General features: G+C 51.1%; 8 protein-coding genes across 8 annotated transcripts; 5 read left to right on the top strand and 3 right to left on the bottom strand.

Moving 5' to 3' along the window:
• Positions 1–1,576: 1,576 nt before the first annotated feature.
• Positions 1,577–4,356, top strand: ATNIH1004_011160 (putative C2H2 finger domain protein; the record flags this gene model as incomplete). The annotated part of the gene is made up of 5 exons (XM_033575726.1): positions 1,577–1,582; positions 1,665–2,413; positions 2,476–2,739; positions 2,807–3,481; positions 3,537–4,356. 5 exons carry the CDS (start codon positions 1,577–1,579, stop codon positions 4,354–4,356), a joined length of 2,514 nt encoding a protein of 837 aa, XP_033421581.1.
• A 400-nt stretch (positions 4,357–4,756) lies between these two features.
• Positions 4,757–5,234, bottom strand: ATNIH1004_011159 (uncharacterized protein; the record flags this gene model as incomplete). The annotated part of the gene is made up of 3 exons (XM_033575725.1): positions 4,757–4,821; positions 4,870–4,996; positions 5,106–5,234. The coding sequence occupies 3 exons, from the start codon at positions 5,232–5,234 to the stop codon at positions 4,757–4,759; spliced, it is 321 nt and encodes a 106-aa protein (XP_033421580.1).
• Positions 5,235–6,751: 1,517 nt separating this feature from the next.
• On the top strand, positions 6,752–11,825 carry ATNIH1004_011158 (chromatin segregase YTA7; the record flags this gene model as incomplete). The annotated part of the gene is made up of 2 exons (XM_033575724.1): positions 6,752–8,858; positions 8,920–11,825. 2 exons carry the CDS (start codon positions 6,752–6,754, stop codon positions 11,823–11,825), a joined length of 5,013 nt encoding a protein of 1,670 aa, XP_033421579.1.
• Positions 11,826–12,358: 533 nt separating this feature from the next.
• On the top strand, positions 12,359–13,303 carry SEC66 (Sec63 complex subunit SEC66; the record flags this gene model as incomplete). The annotated part of the gene is made up of 3 exons (XM_033575723.1): positions 12,359–12,458; positions 12,529–12,836; positions 12,911–13,303. The coding sequence occupies 3 exons, from the start codon at positions 12,359–12,361 to the stop codon at positions 13,301–13,303; spliced, it is 801 nt and encodes a 266-aa protein (XP_033421578.1).
• A 3,730-nt stretch (positions 13,304–17,033) lies between these two features.
• Positions 17,034–19,631, bottom strand: ATNIH1004_011156 (pentatricopeptide repeat protein; the record flags this gene model as incomplete). The annotated part of the gene is made up of 1 exon (XM_033575722.1): positions 17,034–19,631. The coding sequence occupies one exon, from the start codon at positions 19,629–19,631 to the stop codon at positions 17,034–17,036; it is 2,598 nt and encodes an 865-aa protein (XP_033421577.1).
• Positions 19,632–19,876: 245 nt separating this feature from the next.
• On the top strand, positions 19,877–22,352 carry ATNIH1004_011155 (putative origin recognition complex subunit 3; the record flags this gene model as incomplete). Its single annotated transcript, XM_033575721.1, has 8 exons — positions 19,877–19,933; positions 19,985–20,194; positions 20,250–20,323; positions 20,383–20,617; positions 20,678–20,817; positions 20,869–21,142; positions 21,196–21,320; positions 21,371–22,352. The coding sequence occupies 8 exons, from the start codon at positions 19,877–19,879 to the stop codon at positions 22,350–22,352; spliced, it is 2,097 nt and encodes a 698-aa protein (XP_033421576.1).
• A 212-nt stretch (positions 22,353–22,564) lies between these two features.
• ATNIH1004_011154 (uncharacterized protein) lies at positions 22,565–23,774 on the bottom strand (the record flags this gene model as incomplete). The annotated part of the gene is made up of 5 exons (XM_033575720.1): positions 22,565–23,187; positions 23,258–23,394; positions 23,451–23,511; positions 23,580–23,687; positions 23,732–23,774. 5 exons carry the CDS (start codon positions 23,772–23,774, stop codon positions 22,565–22,567), a joined length of 972 nt encoding a protein of 323 aa, XP_033421575.1.
• A 151-nt stretch (positions 23,775–23,925) lies between these two features.
• Positions 23,926–26,707, top strand: NOP14 (snoRNA-binding rRNA-processing protein NOP14; the record flags this gene model as incomplete). Its single annotated transcript, XM_033575719.1, has 2 exons — positions 23,926–24,216; positions 24,269–26,707. The coding sequence occupies 2 exons, from the start codon at positions 23,926–23,928 to the stop codon at positions 26,705–26,707; spliced, it is 2,730 nt and encodes a 909-aa protein (XP_033421574.1).
• Between the last annotated feature and the right edge of the window lie 62 nt (positions 26,708–26,769).

Raw genomic sequence — 26,769 nt, 5'->3', positions numbered from 1 at the left:
GAAAGAAAGGGATGAATCTGTAGGATAGGATTCCTTGGCTGAATTTGAGGTTCGTTTTCTCTCAGACGATCGACGCCCCGGATCGCCATTTGGCCCTTCAATCGTTCAGTCTATCATTTAGCCATTCCTTCGATCCTCTCCGTCATTCCTTACAGGCACTGCCACGCTTTGTACGTAAGTGACGGATGGATTATTGCAGGTTTATTTGTTTTTTTCTGTGATTTTCCCAGTCTGCATGGGTGGCTAAGCACCACCTTACGTCCTCGTCTCGCGTCCTTCTCTTCATGACGAATCCTCGACGCAGTCTCCCGCCTCTGGATTGTCTTCCTGGACGGGAAAATACAGATACGATTTGATTCATTCCTTCTTCCCCGGTTTCTTGCAGGGAAAAAATAAATAAATAAACCGAAAGGGGTCGCCAAGAGAGCACCCTCTCTCCTCACAGCGCAGTCAATCGTCGTCTGCAGCTAACCACGTAGCTGATCTGCGGGTGCCAGCCCAGCAACAAATGACAATAGCTCACGATATATGCAACTCTCACACACACAGCTCCGTGGCTGCTGCTAGGGATACGGATGATCAAATGACAGCCGGTGTCGAGTGGTCTCTGGTGACTGACTGCCAAGGGAATCTCGACCAAGTACATACGGAGAAAGAATTAGGGAGAACTACCAGCTTGCAATATAGCGGGAAGCTAGTAGCTAGCTAGCTAGCTCACTTGCTTGTGAGGACCGATCTGACGTGGGACATATCAACCCAGTGGGGTCTTACTTCTGCTCTCCTGTCAACTATCCACTGATCTACAAGTATCTCGGTAGTGCAGTCTGACTTCCGACCCATCCACCCATCATTCCTTGCACACGTTATCGCGTGGGGTTGAGGATCCGACGAAGGAGGGTGAGCATCAGTCGATCATTATTTATCATCCTCTCTCTTTCCTACCTAGTTATCGCTGCGTCTTCCCCTTTGGTCCTTCGAAATTGCGTCCTTTTAGATCTGGTCTTTCTACTACTACTTCCTGACTCTCCCGCCCATCCCCCTTTTGTCGGTCATCGCCCAAGGAGTGGACGATCATGATCTAAATATAATATTGTTGTTCGTTGCTTTTCCTCATCATCGTTTGTTTTTTTTTACCTTTTTTTTTTTTTTTACCTTCTTATATTATTATTGATATTCTTATCTTGGCGGGGGTTGCGACACAGTGTGGCTTGATCTAATCTTGTTTCTCGTATCTTGCTTTCCTCTGTCCTTCCCCGACGGACCGAAAGACCAAATTTGGACCCTGGGAAGAAGGCTTGGAAAAAGGGAAAAAAAAAAAAAAAAAAAAAAAAACACAAAACAAGGAAAAAAGAAACACAAGCAAACAGGTGAATGGATTAAGGGCTGGCTGTCGTAACATCTAATCCCTGCGAGATTCAGCCGCTTGCATCTCCGTTTCTCCGTCCAAGTATATATCTACATCTAACCTCCGCAACTGTCAACACGCTACGCCGGCTGTTCATTGTCTTCTGATAAATTGCATGGCAATCCCAGCACTCAGCGAACCTTCGCGCCATTGCTTCCTGCGGTTCCCGCTATGAGTGTACGTCGTTCAGAATCTCGGTGATATCCTATCTTGGGGAAGGGCATCCATAGCGCTAATGGATCTGGCTTCTTCCATCTAGGATTCAACCTCCCACCACCTTACCTGGGATAGCTCGGCAGATGTGCTACAGGGAATCATGGGCACCCGGGTGACATCCTTGCCATCGCATCTTGACGTGCAGTCGGACGGGATGACAATGTCGTCCGATCTCGCCCTGGGAGACCCGGCTTCCTTCCTCGGTATCCAGTTCGATTCAGAGCCGGGGGTCCTGCCTCACAACCACGCATCTATCTTAAACCAGTGGCCCCCATATCACAATCAGCCCACGTCGCCTTCTCATCACTTCGATTATCCCCAGTATCCTCATGCGCGGTTCACCAACAATCAAGATGCTTGGAATCCGCTGCAGGTAACAGGAGTTCCAGCCAACCCACCGGCCTTCCCCACCCGTCGTATGAGTGAATCGCAGCAGGCTAGTGTATATGACCGCAGATATTCCACCGGGCAGCACAGTACTCTTTCTGAGAACGAGAGCCACTACAACGGAATCCATCCATCCGACTCAGGCTACGGAACTCACAGCTGCACCACACGCTCAGTGACCACATCATCCTACGCTTTAGAGCCCACCTGCAGCCCATTCTTAGGGCCTCATGAATCCGAACCGGAGGATAAGATCGCGTCCTGGGACCTCAACGTTCCCCAGTACAACGAAACATCTATCGACATCAGGGATGGGACTGGGTCGCCGTCGTTTATCTGTCACGATGTTATCAAGTGTGATTATCCGGGTTGTCCGTGGACGGGCAAATGCCCCTCAGATAAAAGGTACACTTCCCGCTCCTCTCCTGTGCCTGAAGGGGCTACAAGCGGCTGATTACTCGCCGCAGAAAGCACGAAGCAAGGCATCGAAAATTGTTTAAGTGCGACGAGCCACACTGCACTCGAAAAGAAGGCTTTGGTACGATCAACGATCTGGCTCGGCACAAGAAATGTGTCCACAAGCAAGAGCCCGAACGGGGCCCCAAAATACTCTATATGTGTTTCGGACACGACTGTCCACGCAAGGACAAGAAATGGCCCCGGTTGGACAATTTTCGTCAACACCTTACGAGGATGCATAATGATGAAGATACTGAAGAGTTACTGAAGAAGTTAGTTCTGTCTTATTCCTCCCCCTGGTAGTCTGGCAAGGCACTGTACATTGACCACATAGTTTAGATCGCAAGATTGGTATGACACTTGCGTAAAGCCTCAGGAAATGTCACCGTCCGTCGTCGAGCGTTTCTCAGAAATGGTATCTGCTCTGAAAGCACGTGAAGGACTCAACCCAGGCATTGCCGCAGCTGAAATTACACTGGACGACACCGGCTCGGTCGTGCCCGCCCCTCCTTTCGGTCCCTCGACCCCCCAAGGTGACCAAGGCTTCCGTACCAACCATGGTCTCGACTATAATCGCACTTCGCGGCGATCCACCTCTACAGAGTCGCTCACCGACTTCTCCACCGGGAAGACCACCCAAATGGATCCCAAGCCGGAAGAAGCGGCATCGATGTCGACCCAGCGTGGAAATCCTAATGAAAAAATGGAGGATATGATAGCGGAGGCGGCTGTCAATATGATTAACGCCATGACTAAAATAATGAACAGTAACCAACGAAGGAGAAGCCAGCAAGCCGAGGATGTAGATGAAATGATTGCCCCGAGTGCTGAGTTGTCCGACCGAAAACGAGAAGTATTACAGAAAATCCTGTCTGCGGCATTGGATCAACTGTCGGGCACCTCGGACAACACTCAGGCTAGCCCCCACACGACTCTCGATGGTGAACCAGACAAGAAAGGATGGATTCAGTGCGAGTTCTGCACGAAACAAACGCGCTTGCGCTGTGAAATGAAGTAAGGCTCTCTGTTCCCTCATTAGTGGAGGATGTTTCTGACCTCGCCATCAAAGAAAACATAAAAAGCGTCACGAACGGCCGTACGGGTGCACGTTTCACAAATGCAACAAGACATTCGGTAGCAAAGCCGACTGGAAGCGCCACGAGAACTCCCAACATTTTCATTTACAGAGTTGGCGTTGTACACTGCAGGATGCCACGCAAAGCGGCTTACAGTGCGCTCGCTTATTCTATCGGCAGGAGGTATACGTCCAGCACTTGAAGAGGTACCATCACGCAGGCGAGGAAGAAGTGCGAGCGGCAATCTGCAAAAACCGCATCGGACGGAATGGGCAATCGCAATTCTGGTGCGGTTTCTGCCGGAATATCGTCCCACTCAAGAGCCAGGGCCTTGCAGCTTGGAATGAACGTTTTAACCACATCGATATGGAACACTTCAAGAAGGGCGAAAGGATTGGTGATTGGTTACTCCCATCTGGACATTTGACCAAGGACCGAGAGCGAGAAGAAGAGAAGGCAAGAGCCATGACGGATACAAATGAAGGCGACAGCGAGCCGGCGGTAGAAGACAACAGTGACGACGACTCTGAGAGCAGTATCTACCATTCAGACAGCGATGGCTTGCAAGACGAAGTGGCTGTAGTGAAACAACAACATATTCCGAGGTTCCCATTTCAACAGTTCGAGGACTGTCTTCCAGACAGGTCGTCATCTATCACGCTCTATCCTTCAACAGGGCCGACGAATTTGCGGAAGCGGAAGATTTCCACCCCCCAGCCAGCCCTAGAACTCTACTATGACGTGGGGGACCAGAGTTTGAATATAGAGAAGAGATCCAAAACCAGGATCTCGCCATGCAGCGGACAGCCTTAGGTGTCGTTAAATAACATGGAGAGGCGAAGTTGACGCTCTATGAATTGCATTGATTATTTATAGATCCACTTTGAACCTGTCGACTTTACACGTGCCATGTATATACAGGACTTCAGTTTACGGTTCAGAATGGTGGATGCAGGCTTTGCTGTGGCCTGTTTGACGCGTTAACTTCAAGGAACCTTAGGACTAGATCTGCGAATGTATTGAGGAATGTGTTCATGGATATTTAGATGAATCATGAGATGGTCAATTAAACTCTAGCGTGATACTCTATAAGAACGGCCGATACCCTAGTATATATGTGAAAGAAATTTGTCAAGGGTATACAATACATTTAGCGGGGACTTTCAAGACAAAAGAAGACGAAGAAGAAAGAAGATAGGGCTATATATATCCCTTATTTCTGAGAAGTAGAAGTAGCAGTTAATTCCCGGGCCTTCTGTTCCAGTGCCCCAACCTCTTCTGCGACTCGTCAGGTGAAGCCTCCGGGAGATGAGCAGGGTAACCTACGATTCTTTTCATATTTAGATTCGTCCATTTCAAGCTTCAGCCACGTCCAGTAGAGAACCTGATATGTGAAAATAGCACCGAGGAAGACCTTGGAAAAGGGGCCCGCAAAGATCCTGTACCGGGCCAGCTGTTAAAGTTGGTCAGTGTGTCAAGTCAAGGAAAGGATAAGGAAGGGAAGAATCCAAATATATAAATTCCAACCCAATCCAATCCATTATCTATAGAGTTTAACTTACTCCTTGTTTGAAAGAGCTAGTCTCATTTGAGGAATTCCATCGGGGACCGGAGCTGGTGAAGGGCCTGGTGCGCAGAAGATGATGAGGATGGGATGTTGGGAGACGGGATGAAATAGCCCGAGATATCATTCTGAATGGAATTAATATCCAGGCTGATATGTCATATAGCTGACAAAATTTTAAAAAAGAGGTTGAATCTACAGAGGACGCAGTACAAGCGGGAGTATTATGAAGTGGAACGGAGTCTTGCCGCACGATTTGATGCCATCAGTGCCGCTTTAAGCCGGTTGCCAGAAGGGGTTAGTGGTTCTATTTCACTATGTATGTTCTGGCGGTTACCTATACATTTTTAATTTACAATGAATGATAATTATAGTGACTAATAGCCACTAATAGAAAAAGAAAATAAGAATAGTAATACTAACACAATTAAGTATCAAAGAAAGAATAAAGAATTGAATACTCCATAGTCATGAAATGCAAACAGATGACTCAGCATCACATGACAGCTAACTAACTATCGAATCCAGATTTCCCACCAGCGGGGACGAGCCAAATGGCGATAAGCTTCGAGAACCTGGGGAAGGGCCGATGTGCCTGACTTCCTCTCCTTCTTTCTCTTCATCCATCGGAGACCTCCTGCTCGAGGGGCCCGGATACCCGCGCGATCCGGTGAAAACCGGGTCCAAAAAGACTCTGCATGCGTTGATCAGGGTGGAAAGTCTTCCACTAGATATCTTTCGGGGGGTTTCTACGCGGTGTCTGGGGGGAGGGCAGACAATTATGATGGGATCGTTAAACACGAAAGACGGAGCTGTTGTCGGGCCCGCCAAAAAATGCCAAAAAGGAGAGCAGTCGTGGAGACAAATCGCGGTTCAGGGCACGTGCACCATCGGGTTCCCGCGGACTAGCGGTGGCGCATGCATTGGTGGCTGAAGGCTGAAGAGGGACAAAAAGCGCGAGGCTCGTCTTGGTCTTAGTAGTCTTTCCGCCCTTCGATCTTCCAGTCCCACGGCCGCATTATCATTGTCATTCTTGTCCACCAGCACCCTCGCTGTGTGCTTCTCGAGTCTTAGGGTTCTGTCATTTGTCGGTTCATCGAATTTGCATCCCGTTTTCCAATTCTACCCCTAACCCACTGCATGCGACGCGTTCTCTGCTCCCGATCGTGTGTGCGTCTGTTTTCCCCCGTTGCTTTGTCCCCCCGGGGCCCTGCGCTTTGCGCTTCGCCGTTGCTCCCCTACGCCCCCCCGGGTATACCAGATCGCTCCCCTAGCGATCATCGGCCAATCGGGGTCCTTCTCGGCATTGATGCTTGACGTTGTAGGGTGGGATTCCGAGGCTCACTGATTTTCTTTCATGAAGACGCTGGCATTGCCTGATTGGAGTGGGAGGTGTCTGTTTGGGTCTCTCTCTCTAACTTTAAAAGAATTCTATCGCTGCTAAGAAGTAACCCTGTGCGTTATTCTCCTTGTGACTGGTAAGCCCCGCCTTCTTTTGTGTTTGCTCTTGGTAGTGGTAGAGGTCTGTTTGCGTCGGACGCAATTTATATCTGTCACCGTTGCTTCACTCTCCGTGGAAACCAACATGCCGATAAATCTAACGAAATCAGGAATCCGTCTCTTAGCCCAGCCCGTTGCGTCACGATGGCCCGTCACAAACGTTCCCTCGAAGAGCTGGCCAACAAGTCCGACTCGGACGACGATGACTACAGTGACCATCCCATACGCTCATCCCGACGCTCTGCTTCAAGATCGAAACCAAAAAAGAAGTCCCGACCAGCAAAGAAAAGGGCTCGTCGTGATTCCGATGATGACATCGTATCGGATGACGACCTCCTGAGCGACGGGGATGAACTATCTTATCCGGAATCCGATGAGGAAGTAGACCTAAACGCTCAGAGGAATGCTAGAGGCTTAGTCGCTCGCAGAGCCGCTACGAATCGGCCGGTATACAATGAAGACGACTCCAGTAGCATTGAAGACGCCATCGAGGACGACGACGAAGATGACAACGACTCGAAACCGAGATCTCCATCTATGAAGCGTAAGAGCACATTGGTAAAATTGAAAGTCGGCAACGCTCTCAAGAAACAACCACATTTGGACAATACCCAAGGTAATCGGCGGATGACCCGGCGCACCCGTGGCCCGTCAGAGGACATCTACGCTTTAACGAACTCGGGGCGGCATGTGGAGATGATCGAGCGAGGCACGCGTAGTCCTGAAGCTGAAGTATTACGACGGACCCGCCGTGGATCCCAGGCAACTAAACGAACTCCTACTGTGAATGAAGAAGATGAACCCCAGGCAAAGCAGGAGGAATACGTTGAAGAAACGACAATGGAGATCAGAGGGTCCCAGCTGGAGATAATGGAGAGCGACGTACAGGGCAGTTTCGAAGAAGGAGTTCCCGCCACTGCTGCTGCCAGCGGTGAGCAAGAAGCGGTCGACACTGATGTAGGGTTCGTGCCTGAATCTGAAAACGGGGAGGCAAAGGCCAATGGTGGTGGTGGTGATGATGATGATGATGATGATGAAGACGAAGGCCCGGTAACGAGAAGAAGAAATAGACCGAGCCGAAGTCAACCAGTCGAGGAAACGGAGCAACCGGAAGATGAGGAAGCAGAACAACAACAACCTCATCGATCCAGCCGCAAGAAGCCAAAGAGCTCTCAACGGAAGCGACAGGCGGACGAGGAGAGTGATTTCGAACCTGAAGAGGACGAGTCCAACGATGATGAGCTGTCGGAGCCAGGCAAATCACAAGCTTCGCCGCGCAAGGCAAGCCAAGCTCGCTACGAGGAGGAAGAGGATAGTACCGCTGGGCGACGTCCCGGCTTGCGTAAAAGGGTATCTCGATCTCGTGGACAGTCCGAGGCAGGAGCCGATATCGCGGAGGAGCTTGCCGAAGAACTTGAGGATCTCAAAGGTGGTCGATCGCGCAGGAGACTACAGACGGATATTGTCTATGAGAAGCCTCGGCGTAGTCGAAAGGATGTGGACTACCGGATTATCCGACCCGATCTCATCCTGCCCATCGAGGAGGCTGAAAACGAAGTCAACGAGTCCCCTTCACGCCGTGGCCGCGGTGGAGGCGGAGGAGGCGGCTGGCAGCGCACCCTTTTCCCTACCTATGGGCCTTTCGGAGGCGGCGGACCATCTGCGATTCTGGCACCACCTGGAGCGCCGGCTGCGACGGGGGGTGTGGACAGCGACAGTAGCGATGATGAAGTGATGCAACATCCTAAAGGCGCGACCGGCCCTGCCCTGGGACCGTCCGGTGCTGCCTTGGTTAACACGCAGACTCATGCTGCCGACGCTGCGCAGGGCCTGTCAGGGACACCGGCAAACCTTGGCAAGGTCAAGGATAAGCAGGCGCTAGCCGATGCTGATCCATTGGGCGTCGACATGACCGTTAATTTTGACAGTGTTGGCGGCCTTCAGGGCCATATCGACCAGCTGAAGGAGATGGTTTCCCTTCCATTGCTATACCCAGAGATTTTCCAACGATTTCATATTGTGCCCCCGAGAGGAGTCCTGTTCCATGGACCGCCTGGTACCGGTAAAACACTACTGGCGAGAGCATTGGCGAACAGTGTCAGCTCCGAGGGTCGAAAAGTTACCTTCTACATGAGAAAAGGAGCAGATGCGCTCAGTAAGTGGGTAGGCGAGGCCGAGAGGCAGCTCCGGCTGCTCTTCGACGAGGCCCGCAAAACACAGCCTAGCATTATCTTTTTCGATGAAATTGACGGTGAGTAGCCCCTGCTTCTCAGAATAGAGGTATAGACTACCGCTGACTTCCAGCTTACCAGGTTTGGCACCTGTGCGGTCAAGCAAGCAGGAACAGATCCATGCTTCGATTGTTTCGACCCTCTTGGCTCTGATGGATGGCATGGATGGCCGAGGCCAAGTGATTGTTATTGGAGCGACGAACCGACCTGACTCTATTGATCCTGCTCTTCGTCGTCCTGGTCGCTTTGATCGCGAGTTCTATTTCCCCTTACCCAATGTTGAGGGCCGTCGTGCTATTCTAGATATCCACACGAAAGGCTGGGATCCTCCCCTTCCCAGTGACATCAAAGATGAGCTGGCCGAGATCACCAAGGGCTATGGTGGTGCCGATCTCCGTGCTCTTTGCACCGAAGCTGCCCTGAATGCTGTGCAGAGGCGGTACCCCCAGATCTACAAATCCGACAAGAAACTTCTCATTGATCCGAAGAAGATTGATGTCACCCCCAAGGATTTTATGTTGGCGATTAAGAAAATGGTTCCCTCATCCGAGAGGTCCACCTCCTCTGGTGCTTCGCCGCTGCCTAAGGAAGTTGAGCCCTTGCTACGCCAACCTCTCATGGAAATTCGAAGCTTGGTGTCCGAGATCCTTCCTCAGAGGAAGCGACTGACCGCTCTGGAGGAAGCACAGTTTGAACAGCCCGAGGATTCTGGAAGTTTCCGACATGAGCAGATGCAGCAGGATTTCGATCGGTCGCGAGTATTCCGCCCTAGGATGCTCCTTCGTGGGCCTCTGGGTATGGGACAACAGTATTTGGCAGCCGCCCTGTTGCATTACTTCGAGGGGCTACATGTCCAGTCCTTTGACCTCCCCACGCTCCTCAGTGATTCGACTCGATCCCCGGAAGCGACCGTCATACAGCTCTTTGCAGAAGTGAAAAGACACAGGCCAAGTGTGATTTACATTCCTAACTTCCAGAGCTGGACAGAAACAGTCGGACAGGCGGTTATATCTACATTTCTGGGACTGCTGCGGTCGATTCCTCCTACAGACCCTGTTTTGCTGCTGGGAGTCCAAGAGTCGAGCGGCGATGCAATGGACGCTGGGCTACTGAGGAACCTATTCGGGTTCTCGAAGAAAAATTTCTATGATCTGAAAGCACCCGGCAATGCTGCGCGACTCGAGTTTTTCAAGAAGATTATTGAGTATATCAAGGCGTCACCGGCGCATTTTCCCGACCCTGAGAACCGCAGGCCAAGGGAACTCGAGACTTTGGAGGTTGCGCCGCCGCCGGCGCCAAAGACGGGAGTGCCACTGTCCAAAGAACAGCGGAAGGCTCAGAAAAAGAAAGACCACCAAACCCTTAACCTTCTGAAGATCAGGATCCAGCCTATCATGGACCAGATAAAAAAATACAAGAGATTCAGAACCGGCGTGATAGATGAGTCCCAAATCCGGTACCTGTGGGAGGAGGATAACCCAAATATTGTGACGAGCGACTTGCCAATTGAGCAACGGACCACTTTCCGGCCATTTGAGAAGGCTCACGACAAGCATGGCGTGTTGGGGCTTCGGGAGACTGTTTCGAGCAAGTTCTTCTACAACATGGACATTGTGACGATCGAGAAGCGTCTGTCCAATGGATACTACAAGCGACCCAAGGATTTCCTAGCCGATATCAAGCGAATGACAAAGGATGCACGGCAACTTGGCGACCAGGAAAGACTGCTCCGGGCCAACGAGCTCCTCTCCAACGTCGAGGTCGACATTGCCACCATTGAACAGGCTGAGCCGCAGTTGGTAACGGAATGTGAGAATGTCTACCTCCGAGAGTTGGAGAGGGAGAAAATTGCGTTGGAAAAGGCCAAGGAAGCTGAAGAGGAAGAACAGGCATTTGTGGGCCACACAGTGACCAACAACGTGCCACACGGTAATACAGACTCCGGCCCGTCCTCCGGCCCTGTCGTCTTAGGTGAATCGTTCCCGGTCATGATGCCCGACGGACCAGTCAGACCGGTGACGCCGACACGGCGCTCCAACGTGAGCTTTTTGACCAACGGATATCACGAGGGCGGAGGATCGGATCTGAACGATCTGAGCACCCAGGCCGTGATGAGCAATGGGTCCCATGAGTCTCGCCCGGATGGCGATGGAGATGTTTATATGACAAATTCCGAAGATCACTCCGGTGGGAGAGAAACACAGGGTAGCTCCTTCGGCCCTTCGGCCCAGCCCAAACCCCCTTATTCTCATACGGCACCCTCGCAGCAAGTGCGGCGGGAGTCGGGCCTGTCGAGTCTGTCCCAGAAGGGGCCAGTGACCCCCATGGCCCCCGGATCTCAACCACAGGACTACACCAACGAAGCGTCCACCACCCAGACAACGTCCGACAAGAAGTCGTCGGAACAGTTGCCTGCCCCTCGGAATCATACACAGAGTCCTGTGGCGGGCCACGGGATGCGGAACGACTTCCCAGACCTCACTCAGTACCCGGACCGCGTGTCGCAGGAAGAACATCTCCCAGACACGCAGCAAGGCGACAGTAGCCAGCCGTCCCCTCGTCCGCGGGACTCACTGGCAGGCAATACCGATTCCCACTCGGAGCACCATGCCAGTAATTTTAGCCCCCCTCCGAAGTCACAGCCTCCTGTGCCCCTCTTTGACGCTTCCGCGAAGCCGCACGTCGCTACGAACCTGCAGAGTCTGCTGAATAACGAGGACCTGTCGCCGAAGTTGGTGCTCGATCATGACTATATCCAGGATCTGCATGATCAGCTTGCACAACGGACCAGTGGCTGCTCCGTAGAACAGCTGGAGCAGATCAACACGAGCCTAATGGATTACCTATGGAGCATGCGTGGGGAGTGGAACCGCAGCCGGGTGGCAGTCGGGATTCAGGACACGTTCAATGAGGTGCTGGAAGATATGCAAGCCATGCAGGATATTGGTCCCATGAGTCAGAAGACGAGGGACCAGCTGGAGTATTGACGCCATTGCTAGATGGGCCCCTTTTTGGGTCGTGTATGGTGACCTGATGCCTGTTGAAATGATAACGATCTTCCTTTTCTTATTCCCTCTCCCTCTCTTTCTTTTCTTTTCTTTTCTTTTCTCACACCCCTTCTCTATAGCTTTTTTAACCGAGTTTATTTTGTCTACATATGGTTTTGTTGATTGGCTGTCATTGTGCAGATATTCAGGATTGGGTGGAGGTGTTGAGCTTTTTTTTGTTTTTTGTTTTTTTTTCCCCGATTTAGTTTCATCCTTTTTCTATTATTTTATTCCATTCCATTCCATTCCTTTTCTTTTCTCTGTTTGCATTGTCTTCGCTGTCGTACATAGCCTGAGGATACATACTGCCAACCTTAGTCCGGATCACTAATCCACCCGTGACCGCCCATGTGACACGGCCAAGACACCAGGCTGGCCTTTCCCGAAGTAGCTTTGTTGCTTCATCCCCGCCAACTTGACTCTGTAGTCCTCATCCTCTCCTCTCGCTCTTTATTTTCATTCTACAGACCGAAATGGTGAACTGGTTAACCCTCGCCGTGCCGTTCGCCTACCTGGGCGTCCTTATTGGCTCTTTGGCGACCTTCTCCTCGTTGTACCGCAAGCGCAAAGCCCGTAAGTCGATGGTGTCTGCCATAGTCTCCGGCTCAGGGTTAAGGATATTAACAGATTGGTGAAATTCCAGAAAAGGCATTCTCACTGGAACCATGGTTCCCACCACACCTGCAACGAGATATTTATTTTTCCCTTCTTCATCTTGACCCGCCTGCGTCTTCCAAGGAGAAAAAGGCCCCTGCTGTGCCCGAGACGGTCCTCAAAGCGGCTCTCCTGAGACGCGCCGCGGAGGATATCAAGCGTGTCATGGCGCTACGCAGTCAAAAGCAGGCCCTATCCATGTTACTGCAACGAGGCAGTGTGGGTGACGATCTGTGGCAGCGGTTTGAGCGAGCGGAAAAGGAAATGGAGGACGAAGTTCGAGATGTTGTTTCGGAGGTGTGTATTCTTCTTTCTCTCTCTCTCTTCCCGTTGTCGTTCGTATTATTAACTGGGGTCGGAATGACCTGCAGGCCAACGCTTATGTACCCAACTGGGGCCAAACAATATTCCAATCCGCAAACGAGATGATGAACAACGTGATATACCGTGAGCGAGTAGAGAATTACCAATCTAAGCTCAACGAGGAGCGGCAGTGGTGGGATCGCAAGAAGGCGAGCATTCAGGAGGGCTTCATGAAGGAATTGGACGCCGAAGAGTCCTCGAAACACGCCGAGCCGGCGTCGACTACAACCCCGACTACTACCAACAGCTCGACCCCAGCGACGAAAACCCCAGAGTCATCGGGCGCACCGTCATCCGTGCCTGGGAGCGATGACGAAGCGGTTTTGGTGGAGGCTGTTGAGCAAAATGGAGGCTCAGGGAATATAGGGGGTGGCAAAAAGAAAAAGAAGGGCAAGAAATAAGTCGAGTTTACGAACTTTTCTGTTTATTTCGTTTCATGACCTGGAGCTTCTGTTGATGTGTTATTACTTCTCCCCTGTTCCCTCCCCCCCACGATATAACCCCGGAGTACTAGATTTGTTGACCTTTGGGTTGTACTTTTGCGGAGTCACCAGGCTGCAATACCTATTGTCTGAAATATATCCACTATTTTCAACTTTTGATATCTCTATTTAACGCGTGTATCTATGACTACCGATCGACTTCTGCACAGGGTTCAGAAAATCAAGGAATATATGTTACTCTACGAACTTGATTTTCTAGAGTCACTGTAACTTTCGCCTTCTGAATGCGGCCGCTTTAATGAGGATACACAGGGACTTGCTCGGTGAGTATTTCACATCACATATCACCGCTCAATGCCTCTCCTGTATTTTCCTCGGATAGTGTGGCACTGGCGTTAGATTAAGAATTTCTAAATACCCATACCCATTTAGGTATCCTGCCTTCCTATACAATTCGAAAATATGCACCGTGAATTCTACCTCCGAAGCCTTTAATTACTCCCCTGTTATCCATCCAACTAGACTTCACCATAACTCATCCGTATGACATGTTCTCGTTGTTAGTGCTCCATACAATATGTTCCCTGAGAATCCGTTTTGTAGAGCCATAGTTTACAAGCCGTGTTCTTAACTCTACCTTAACATCCAATACCCACTGCAAAAAGTGGCGGGAAGACGGTGCGACGGTATAGGGATCTGAAAGTACCCTTTCTGCAGTCCTCTGGGTGGCAGGGAAGGCAGCAGTTACTTGTTGGTTAGTAGCTACAGACCTAATGCAATGTTTAGAGATAGAGAAGAGGATAAAGATGAGCTTAAATAGCAGATGCGATGCCCTCTGTATAGCCCTTTAACTATCTGTTAATGCTGGTCTAAAATGGTCCCACAGTATTATCCCCGACGCAAGAGTCTGTCGTCACTAAACGCACAAAATGTATCACCACGTCTACACCGCACTGCGATGGGTGATCAGACGCGATATCCTCCAGCACAGAACGGAGGCCCAAAGGAAATACTATATGCGGTGGGTATTTAATATTGCTAGATATATAGTTATATATTGATATTTTTAATGACAGCCATGCCAGGAACCTGGCAATATTTTGGACCAGCATTGGCGATTAATAATAGCTATTGTATTTTACCAGTGGCCCTCATGATATTTAACCTAGTAAGTTATATTGGGGAGATATTTAAAAACATATGAAACAAGCAGCGTTAAGGCACACTTATAAGAGGTGAAGTAGAAACATAAACGTTCTAAATTATTTGCACTTGCTATCTTATCCGCGATAAACACCCTCGTCAAACTTATTAATTTTCTCTAAGGACATCCTCATCTCGTCACATGACTCCTCGTAGTATAAGAACGCACGCTTCTTCGCTTTTACTTTCTTCCTCTCAGCGATTCCTCTTTGTGTATATCTAGCCATTAGATAGCAAGGCATTTTCGCCCCTTTACATACATTCCATATTTGTTAAGGAGTCACGCTGGCCCTGCGCATCCACCCAGGCCTCAAAAGAGCAGAGATCGACTCAATTGATGCCCCGTCAAACTGAGCCGAATCTTTTATAATGGTTGAACTATGTTGGTCCCAGGTTTCCTCGTAAATGGCGGGATTCACCCTGGGCGATGTCTCATTGCAAGAGGCACATTCTCCGAAGAATGATTTTTTAATACAGGCCTCAAGATACTTAATTCCTCCTTCCAAACGGATAACCTCTTGAATATGTCTAACAAGACGCTCAATCCAATGTTGTATATTCTCTTGAGGCAATTCATTCCAGGCCTGTATCCATGCAGACTCTGCTGTTTTTTTATCCCGCGGAGCTCCTCTAGATGTTGTACGTCTTTTAAGCCATGGCCATGCACACTCAATTGCATTAAGGTCTGGAGAGTTTCCTAGCCGTTTTAAAAGTTTTTGAACTTTGTGGCAATTAAATATAATTTTTGATAGTGATGACGGTGAGCAGGGCCTCCATCATCTAATACAAAAGTGTCTGGACGCTCGATCATGCATTCTTTTGCAAAGGGTAATAGCTTTGGTTTAGGGACTTCCTAAAAGGAAGGAAAAGTTAGATATTATACCATTTTTCTTTATAAAAGAACACATACTTTTTGGTTCTATACCAGTCAATTCCTCCTTTTGACTCTCTTTCCAGCTTGCCATTCTTTTTTGTCCAATTCCATGTAGGGTTTCTGCCTGGTGTTTCACCTGTACGAAGCTTCATTCTTGCAAGAGAAGTGTTTAACTCCCATTCTTCCTTTTTAAGAGGTTCTAGTTCCTGGTTTAAAGCCGCAATCTCTTTTAAAGCATCTTTTTTTTGCTTTTCTGTCTCTGGTTTCCAAATATGCAAAGGGCCTTTTTGATCACATGTAAAACAACCCCATACCATAAAATCTGACTTTCCCTTCCAGCGGTGGCGTATACAAGAATCTTCAAAAGCTTCCTCAGTTGCGAGGTAAAGTTCTAGTCCTTTTTTTTTTTTTTTTTCTGCTCGTTAGTGAGGCTAGGTTTTGTAGTAGGTTTAACTGAATGAAAGCCATGTTTATGCAGGATTTTCCAAACTGATGAAGAAATAAAGACTTCAAATGCAAGGATCTTACAAGATTTCTCTCTACCATTCCGGTCCTTTCGTACAGATTCAAGTATAGCTTTTTCTTTTGATTCTGCAATAGGCTTTCGACCAGTGCGTTTACCGTCTTCCACATACTCTACAAGGATTCGGGGATCAATATTTGGTTGAAAACCTCGCTCGCGCGCACTTTTATCGAGAGATTTAAGCGTATTCCGGTGCATGCCAGTAATAGCTTCAATCTGCTCAAGCTCTATACCAGCATGTTATAAAGTAAGCGCTTGAACGCGTACTCCAACTGGGCGATATGGACCCCGCATCTTTGCAGTGGTAAGTAGGCAGGTAGGCAAGCAGGTAGGCAGGTAGGAGTTAGATAGACAAGTAGGAACGCAGTCAGGCAAATAATTTAATTATATGATGGGCTCCTTAGCCCCTGAATAGCTTCATAATTACTTATTTAAGGCGGTTGAATAAGAAGAAATGCTATTAAATGATCTATCATATAGATTACTATATGGTTGTCTTATACGGCATTACCATACAGGTGGGCCCACCTCCAAAGACTTAAAAAAACACACCATAGTAAAAGTGATATAAAAGGATATACTGTGTAATCACTGGTAAACTAGTAGCATGGTGTATTTTATTAAGGTTACCCACTTAGGCTGCTTCCCCTTAGTTAGCTTAGCCCCTGCTTAGTGATCAGCTCAGGGCGCTCGGGTCTACTCAGTCAGCAAAAGCGGCGAGGGAAAGCACTAAAATGGAAAGGGAAAAACAGCCTTCAAGCTATGTAGAAAATCAAGTTCGTATGTTGCTACGCTACCGTGCCACGAAGGAAAGGTCAGAATCGATTGCCAATCCTCTTGCCCAAGAGTGGAATAGCCTCACTATAGTACAGTACATAGAGCCCCTTTCGTCGTATATACACGTAGTCGCACCGTCCGAGTGTAAAAAAAACCAAAAAACAAACGCCAGTCTATACATGCTTGATGGACTTTGGTCATTAGTGTCATAGGGTTGTCAAGAAAAAAGGAAAAAAAGAAAAAGGCGCGCCATATTGGGCCGACCTTCCTGCCAATTACCTCAACAAAGAGAGTGATAGAGGCAAGGAATGCTACAACAATAGGTGATCATCCTCTAGTGACGCACCGAGATCAATGCCTGAAACACCCATCTCCGTCGCGGCGGTGGCAATCTCGGCGTCGACTGCGTTGGGATTGACCGCGGTACGCTGCATGATGAGACGCAACAGATCCGTCATGATCTCCAGCTGGTATTGCTCCCGTTCGGCAGGGTCCAACGTGTCGAGGCTCAGTCCTCGCGCCTGGAGAGCCGAGATTTTGCGCTCGCTCAACAGCTCCACCAGTCGGTGGACATGGGCGATGTTCTCCTTACTCTTCGGCGTGGACGACAGACGGCGCAGGCGTCGCTTGGGCGTGTCCACGGGGACACCGGCCGAGCGGGCAACCTGCAGGACGATCACACGGGCCGTGATGTCGTCGGGGGTGAAGCCAAAGAGGGCTCTCATGGAGCAGAGGACGACCAGGGTGCCGGCGAGGTCTTTGGACAGGCAGAAACAGCGGACGATCTGGTCGTAGAGCTCTTTGGAGAACTCTTCGCGCGCGGCGGACGTCGCACGGGAGGATAGTTGGGCGTGCCATTGCATCATGTCGGCGTAGAGGGCGCGAGCGGTTGGGAAGCCTGACACATACGCGGTGCGGCCTCGATCGTACTGGAGTTTACCGCAATCCCACAGACAGGCGTATGTCTCCAAATCCGGCTGGATCGAAGCGGACATAGTTTGGAACTTGGTCCACAAGGACTGGATGTCCTGCTTCCGGAGCTCGGCGTACAGGAGGTGGTTCATGAAGTAGGAATTCGGCCGGATCTGAGCATCCTGGAGGCACTTGACCAGGTACTTGGTCATGCCTTCGTCGCTCCTGCGCGTGTAATGGAGCAGCAGGATCGAGAATGTCTCGATATTCGCCGACGGCATCGGCCGTTGTAGGAACCTGGGGATGCGTGCGCCATCTACCTCCTGGTCCTGGTTCGGCCGAGGCGACTCTCCCGGTGAATTGGATCGTGCCCAGACTGTGTCAATTCGTCGCTGGATCATGGCCCAGCCCAGTCGTTCGGCCTTCTCCCGAGCAACGGCGTTCCCTCGACGAAGCCAGGCGGCGATGAGGCCGTTGAGATGCTTGGGATCCGGATGCACTCCTCGTTCGTACATCAGCTCGATCACCATCGCCGCCGAGTCCACCTCCCCCATGCCGATTAGCTTCTTCATCCAGCTGGCGTAGAAGAATCGGTTCTGGAACCGACGCGGTAGGACTGTCAAAGTTGCCAACGACACCTTATTCACATCCCCTTCCGAGATGCTCGATGCCTGGAGATTACCCACCAGACCTACCGCGGCTTTGTAGAGGGAAGTCGAGTCATTGGCCGGATCATGGCCGGATACCATCATATCCTTAAACACAGCAATGGCGAGGTTGAGCCGACCCGCCTTCAGCAACCCAATGCTGATGAGATCGTAATCCTCCATGGTCATTGTGTGTTGTTCCAGCAACGTTTTCAATTGCAAATACAACGCCCACGCCTTGGCCGCTGCCTCTTTCCCTGGCTTTTTTCCCCAGGCGAGGATGACCGGGATCAAGATTCGAGATTCGCGAGACTTGTCATTCGCCAAAAAGGCCAAGGCAATATCCTGAGCCCGTTGAGGATCCCCCTCAGCTGAAAAGATCCGGACCCCGAGTTTCCAGTAGGCTTCCAGGTCTTCTTTCTTCTGCGACAGCCCTCTTTGATGGGCCTCCCACTGGTCCAGTGCCTCCTTCGTTTTGCCCGTATTCTGCAGCGACTTGATGTAAGAGAGCATATGGGGGGTAGAGAGAGATCGGCCAACGGACAGCGCATCCTCCGCGAGTGTCTGAATATGAACTGCCTGCGAAGCCGTCGCCGACTCCGCAGAAGTCTTCGGATCCCACAGCAGAGACATGGCTTCGTCGGGAATCGATTCCACGAAGTCTGGGACTGCCTGTTTACAACGACGATACCATTTCCACAGCTCTTGTCCCAGTCGCTCGTCGAGGGGATGGTGTTCGACCCGTTTTAAACAATCGTTGAATCTATCGACGTAGGCATGGTTTTCCGAGTGGTTCGGCACGACCTCGTAGGGCTGCCTGATGACAGCCTTGGGCGATTTCTTTTTCGTCTTCCCCTGGGACTGCCAGTTTTCCTCCTCCATCGCGAGACCTTCGAATTCCTGCCTCAGGATTTCATCCAGTTCCTCGTCGAACACTTGCTTCAGATCGTATGCCGCCGGCTCATCCTTCCCCTGTTCTTCTTTATGTTTCCGCAGCGCCTCTAGCGCAATATTCCGGTCCTTCTCGGGTAGAGACATCATAAACGGGCTATTGGGACCATAGGGACCTTCCTTCAAAATTTGTAGCTCTTCATCCAACTTCGATAGCTCCTCCTGCACACCTTCTTGCTCGGCATTGTCCTCGGCTTCCGGGTCCACCCTCCTTCTCTTCTGACTACCACGCGTGTCCTGTTCGTAAAATCGAACCTTATCATTGGGACCGCCGTAATGGATCAAGCGTGGTGCTATCACTGTGAATGCACGTTGCCGTGGAAGAGACGGAGGAGTCGACGGGGTTGCGCGGGCCACATGCTGATACCACCGAGCCCCCTGAACAGCCTGGCGGAGCATGAAGAGTGGGCGATAATCGCATCGGGTGAAGAAAAGAGAGTCAAAGGTGGCGTCGAGGGGACCAAGTCGGCGGCGTTCGAGAGAAATTTTGCTCTTGAAGGGAAGTCGACGACTGCCGCCCGATGCGGTTTAGTGCGAACATGAACCTGAACTGGCTTCGATTCGACCATTCAACGTTTGAATCCATGAATCAATTAATTTATCAAAATCGATAGAACCATTGTGGCAAGACGGCCGCGGTACCCATGGATCTGCCAGAAGCAGAGGCACACCCCTCATCTAAGGTTGGCCCCGGAGCTCAGGTGTCTTGCGAATCAGTCCCCGTGCAGCGACCGTTCTCTAACACTATCTAGGGTGTGTATATTTACCGGCCTTCCGACACATCCAAAGTCCACGGAGAACGACCGTCGAAGCGACGTAAGGTATTCCCCCAACAGAAGGAATCTGATGGCGTCGCGTCTCTCTTCGCCCCCCTCTTGAATGGGGATGAGAGCCCGACCGCGGTCGACTGGCGATACCGCGCTTACCAACAACTGTGGTCGGCCCAAGAGGTCAAAATCCAGGTTAGAAGCGGAATGCAGCTCGGTTGATCGAGGAAGGTTCGCTGATAATGGCTAGAAAGTGCTAGATGAGGTCGACTCGGAGGTCTTCGAGAAGGTTTCTCACTTCGTCAAGTCGACATCGTCGCAGACGTAAGCAGAGATACCCTAGCCAAAACCCTGCACAATCCGTTCGAACTAAATCGAGACAGCTATGGCAGATTCATCCCTTCAGCATTGCTGACCGTCGGATCCAACTTCTCCTCCCTTGGTAGACTTTTGACTCGACTCAATGTCCAATTGACCACGGCGACGGACGGTGGAGTGGTGGTTCTGGAATCCGGAGACGCTCCCAACCTCAAGACGACGCTAAAAAATATCATTCGAGGTGCCATTACGAATACAGAAGGCAACGAAGGCTATCAGACGTTCCTAACGGACCGAGATGTGTGTCCTTCCCCGATAAAGACCGGCAACTTACAATGAAGTGAACTAAGAATCGAACAGGGTCCGCGGGCACTTGCTTACGACCTCGAACTACTTGGGGACTATGTGAAAAGGAAGAAGGTTAAGAAGTTGGTGTTGGCCTTTCGGGATAGCGAAGCCTTTGATCCAAACATTCTCACGGACCTTTTATCTCTGCTAAGGTGGGTTGAAAGCCTTGACCACTCTTTACTGCTGGAAGCTAACTCTTGCAGCTCCTGGCTCGACCGCATCCCTTTCACTCTATTATTCGGCATCTCAACCTCCGTGGAACTTTTTGAGGGGAGGCTTCCACGGTCCAGTGTTGCATTGCTTCGGGGAAGATATTTTGAAATCCACGAGGCAAGCAACTGTGTTGACCTCATTTACGAGCGATTGCAGACAGAGGAGGACGGGCGATTCTGGATAGGGTGCCAGATCACCAATATCTTGTTGGAAAGGTCGAATGACTTCTTTCAAACACCCGAGGCCTTCAGTCGAACGGTCAAGGTATCTTTCATCCCATTCTCGCACCCACTCACTTGTCGTTAACAGCTGTCCAGTACGCCTATATGTCGCATTTCTTTGCAAACCCACTGGCCGTACTCCTTGCGGATGATCAAGATTTGTCCAAGTTGCCACCGGGCAAGCTTTGTGAGGCAATCAGGAATATACCGTCATTTCGAAGGTGGGAGGATTCCTTGGTGTTGGTTTGTTGCTTTGCTGACTGCATAGTAGATATTGTGAAGATTTAATTGACGAAGGGGATTCTCAGCAGGTGCGCAACATGCTCGAAGATGATCAGTTTCTCCTTCGGCAGAGTCTGTGGCACATTGGAGCTGGGCAGCAGAAGATGCGGGACATGTTCCAGGCCGTCAAAGTAATCCACTTATGTCTAAAGGAGCTCAATGTCGCCAAAAGAACCGGTGTATCAGATCTATCGATCCTCGCGCTTTCCGGGGAATTGCTTGGTTCGCATTGGGTGGGAGACATCCTGATGATGCTGAAAACCCTTGACTCCGTGAGACTGAATGCGCTTTTTGCCGCTCTTCCAGGAAGCCTGACGGATCTTTCGGATTTTGCAAAAGTCCAGCAAGATCTGGAGACCCTGTTGGAGCAAGATCGAAGTACCGAACCTCTTCGGAGTGAGTATGACAGCCACAATTCCGTCGTGGCGACTACCGTTGTCAAACAGCGAGTGAAGCTCAGCAAGGGCAAAATCAAACTGTCCGAGCAGGAAATTGAGTATACGAAGCTTGTCAACCGTTTCCATGCTTTCATGCAGGCGTTCTTGACGGAACGTTTACCCCGCCCACAGGACCTGGTTCTCCACGAAGCCTTCCTCCTCGATATGAAAAATCCGTTGAAGGAGGTTTTTACCCCCCGGCCTCGTTTTGCCATTGAGCGAGCCTTATCCAATCCGTTTGATTACCTGATCTCGATGTCGGAGACTCCAGCAGAACCTAAAATCACTGCAAGGCATCCCGCCACGGCAATCCTGTATCAGCTATACCTGGAGTCCGGCGGCCTCGTGAATGTCCACGACCTGTGGTATGCATTCTACGCGGTGTTTGAGAGCGAGCAAGGGGATCGTTGCGATGAACGGATGACCATGACTCTGTTCTATAGGGCTCTATCCGAATTGAAGTCGTTGGGCATGGTCAAGAGCAGTCGCAGAAAGGCCGATCACGCTGCAAAGACATCATGGATGGGCCTGTGATATTAACTATATTCTGTATTTTTGCACGATGAATAAAGAATAGCGATCTTGTATTTCTTGTAGGGTATCATTGATGCATAATGAGCAATGGGCAGGGGTTCCTGGACCATCTTCTGCTTTCCAAATGAACGTGATTATGTCCTTGGTAGTCTAGTAGTACGAATGCAAAAAAAAAAAAAAGTGTGAGTGAGTGAGTGAGAGAAGAGCTCCAATCATTCCGAAATAGGCAATTGGATAATATTGTCGTTCCCCAGTGGCTGTCCTCCATCACTCAATACCATAGCCTCCCTCCTCCGCCTCCTTACAGCTTGCTCCTCGGAACTGCGTTCGGTGAAACGGCGCGCTGAAATTCGCCTGGAACCAGCGGTATCTTCCCCATCTACCATCCATACGTCGCTGTCTTCGTCGTCTTGGTCGTTCTCCTCTATCAGGCTGCCCATCAAGCCATACTTCCGTAGCTGCTTCGTACCTTCCGGGTGAGATGAAAGGGTGCTGAATATCGCACTCATGATCGCATCATCGGACCACCACGTCTTCATGAGGATGACCACGTCCTGCCGTCGCGACGGCTCCGAGAGGGCACAAGGGAACGGATACCGAGCAAGCCAGCGACTGACGACGCCGGCTTCCAATGCAGCGGGGATGTTTTCTTGTAGGATTAGATTGAGAGTACTCAAGGCCTTCTTCTCGCCCACGGGTCTCGTTTTCGGAAAGATAGGGGATACCGTAGCTGATGTCTCTTCGATATGCTCCTCAAGAAAGTTGCAGAGACAGTCCACGAGGGCGTTGTAGGTCTCCAGGTCTTTCAATCGAGTACATACGGAGGTTCGAGCCACTGCATGCAGCTAATTAGCACCCATCCGGCCCACCCCAACGACATCATCCCATGGCAGGAGAAGCCTTACGTGCTCGATTGGAAACCAGGAAGTGCATGGCACTGAGCGCTTTGTTCCGTCGACTTTTGTCCCTACTTGCCAGGTCCAGCAGTATTAGGTCCCGGGTCTCGCCCTTTGTAGAACGTTCAGCGATAATCCGCAAGGAACTATGGGAACATGTCAGCTGGTTTTCGATGGAGGAGGGATCTTGATGTCGTCATACGCCGCACGGAGATCATAACTCGTGCTCTCGGAGAGCTTCAACAAAGTGTCTAGTTTCAGGGCTGGAACAAGGGTCAGTCTCTTGAAGAATGAAATTCTCTAGAAAGAGCCAGCCCACCATCCTCTGTACCCTCACTGATCATCTTGTCCTCCTTCTCGGCATGCTTGATCTCTGTCAAGTGGCGCACACGGCGGAGATCGGCAGCGATGCCGCGCGCAGCGAGGAAGAGAGAGGCGCCTGTCAGGTTAGCCGTCGCCCATTATTTCCAGACACCGACGTACCTAGACACAGCCATAGTAGCCGATCGGTCAGCTGTGAGGCCATCGCTTTGCAGCGTATCGGTAACCATCTAGGTGAAGGCGGAGAGAGACCTACAAGAACCAAAGCGGCGGCAAAATAATACAGGCGGTGAGCGCACGACTTTTTTCTAACAAAAAATTCGACTGAGAAACACTGTAGGCCGACAACCACCGCCATGCCTCCGTCGCAGTTGAAACAGCTCAAGGCCTCGCTTCGTGATAGCGGAGTGATTGGCCCGCAGCAGTCCAAGAAGAAAAAGCGTCAAGATGCCAAATCGGGTATCGGCGCGCAGAATCGAATCCAGCGCAATGCCGCCCTGCAGGCCATTCGAGACCGCTTCAATCCGTTTGAAATCAAAACCGTCGCTGCGCGAAGCAAATTCGACGTGACAACCCGTGATGGTGGCTCGAAATCCGCTGCGGTGCAGGCGAGACCGGGCGTGACCAAGTCGCTCGGGGAAGAAAAGGTGAGCTCGATGGTAAAGCACTAGCCGGAGTGTGATGTTAACTGATTTTCAGAGACGCGATACCCTACTCCGGGAATACGAGCGGAGGAAAAAGGTCGGTGGCATTCTCGACCGTCGATTCGGTGAAAATGACCCGACTATGACCCCCGAGGAGAGAGCGGCTGAACGATTCGCCAAGGAAAGTCAAAGAAAGTTGCGCAAGGAATCGATGTTCAACCTTGAGGAGGACGAAGAAGAGTTCCAACTCACCCACAAAGGCGAGTCCTTATCCTTTGGGGATGGCGCCCTCGGAGACGATTTCGACGAAGGTGGGTTGAGCGAGCAGGAGGACATGTCAGATTCTGAAATCTCTCGGAAGAGGAAACGGTTCCTCAACGACGACGGCGAGATGGAGGAGGGGTTCGATGGGCCCGGAGAAGAGGAAGAGCCCGGACGGAAAAAGTCGAAACATGAAATCATGAAGGAAGTCATCGCTAAGTCGAAATTCTACAAACTCGAGCGACAAAAGGCCAAGGAAGACGACGATGACCTCCGTGAAGAGCTTGACAAGGGGCTCCCCGACCTTTTTGATATGCTTAGGGGGATCAAACCCCCGCCGAAGCCAGAGCCCGCGAAGAATGACCTGGAGTCCATGAATCCCGATCGTGCTGCCTTCTTAATGGAAGGGCCCGAGAAGGACACCGAGAAGGAGTATGACCATCGCCTCAAGGAATTGACTTTTGATAAGCGTTCCATGCCAACCGACCGCACCAAAACCGAAGAGGAAAAGGCCGAAGAGGAGGCGCAACGGCTGAAGACTCTTGAGGAGGAGCGTCTCCGGAGAATGCGCGGCGAGGAAGTAAGCGATGAGGACGAGGAAGAGGAGGACAAGGAAAGCGATGGAGGAGGGGAGATATCTGAGGACGAATCTATTCCTGACGATGCCAAAGCATTCGGTTTGCAACACGGGACTCGTACCGAGCTCGGAGTTGAAGATGAGGACGATTTCATTATCGACGACGACCTGGTGGAAACAAGGTCTGATGTCAGTTTATCGGTTGGCGACAGCGACGAGGAGGCGTTGTCCGCAGGAGAATCCGACGAAGAAGAAGAGGATGAGCTCATCAATGGGATCACTCTCCCCGACGAATCCGTGGGAGAAACCGAGGGCGCACCGGAGGCCCAGGATGGACTGGCGTACACATATCCATGCCCTGCAGACCATGACGAGTTCCTTCAGATCATCCAGGACGTGCCAACACAAGACCTGCCTACCGTCATCCAGAGGATCCGAGCGTTGCACCATCCTCGACTTCATAGTGACAATAAGATGAAGCTTGGACGGTTCGCTGCAATTCTAGTTCAGCATGTTTCCTATATGGCCGAGCAGCCCGAGCATCCTCCCTTCGCCATTCTGGAGAACATTCTCCGCCACGTCCACTCGTTGGCGAAGACCCATCCTGAGAGTGTCTCCCGGGCGTTCAGGGCACACCTACGTGAAATCACAGCCGACCGGCCTCTGGGCCTCCGTGCTGGCGACCTGGTCGTTCTGACCGGCATTGCCGCCGTCTTCCCGACATCCGATCATTTCCACGCCGTCGCGACACCGGCACACCTCTGCCTGGCTCGGTACCTAGGACAGGGGTCTGTCGAGACGCTCGGAGACCTGGCTAAGGGGGCATATGTCACCAGTCTTGTCCTCCAGTACCAGATGATTTCGAAGCGCTACATGCCGGAACTTATCAACTACGTGCTCAATGCCCTCTGTATTCTGGCTCCCCAAGCACCCGAGACTGAGCTTGGGCCGTTCCCATCCAGAACATCCTCCAAGTCCCTGCGGCTGGATGCCTCCAAGCCCATCTCGTCGCGGAAGCTTCATTTCTGGGATGTCACAGGCGGGGAGAAGGATTCCAGCCTCCGAGCGCAGGAGGAGCTCAAGCTCTCGCTCATCCGCACCTTCGTACACCTTCTGAACACGGCATCCGATCTCTGGGTGGACCAGTCCGCGTTCACGGAGATATTCGAGCCGGCGCAGCGAGTGCTCCGCCACGTGGGAGGGGGGGACTCGCACAAGGGCAAAAAACTAGCGAAAGTGTCCCGCGACGCGCAGGACGAGCTGCACCGCACGGTGGAGCAGATCGCGCGCCGTCTCTCGCAGTCGCGCAGCGCTCGTCGGCCGCTGTTGCTGCACCAGCACCGGCCGCTGGCGATCAAGACGGCCATCCCCAAGTTCGAGGAGACGTTCAACCCGGACAAGCACTACGATCCGGATCGCGAGCGGGCCGAGGCCAACCGGCTCAAGGCAGAGTACAAGCGCGAGCGCAAGGGAGCAATCCGCGAGTTGCGCAAGGACGCCAATTTCATTGCGCGCGAGCAGTTGCGCGAGAAGAAGGAGCGCGACGCCGAGTACGAGCGCAAGTACAAGCGGCTTGTCGCCGAGGTACAGAACCAGGAGGGTCGCGAGGCGAATGTGTACGAGAGAGAGAAGAGACTGCGCCAGGGCAAGCGGTGATCCGTTATTATGTTCGAGGATGTATATATGTGGGTTTATTTTACTATGTACACAAAAAGGAT

The sequence above is a fragment of the Aspergillus tanneri genome (assembly GCF_003426965.1).
Source record: "Aspergillus tanneri strain NIH1004 chromosome Unknown AapTan_8_pilon_pilon_pilon, whole genome shotgun sequence".
NCBI lineage: Eukaryota > Fungi > Ascomycota > Eurotiomycetes > Eurotiales > Aspergillaceae > Aspergillus > Aspergillus tanneri.
This window is presented reverse-complemented; position numbering and strand designations above follow the sequence as displayed.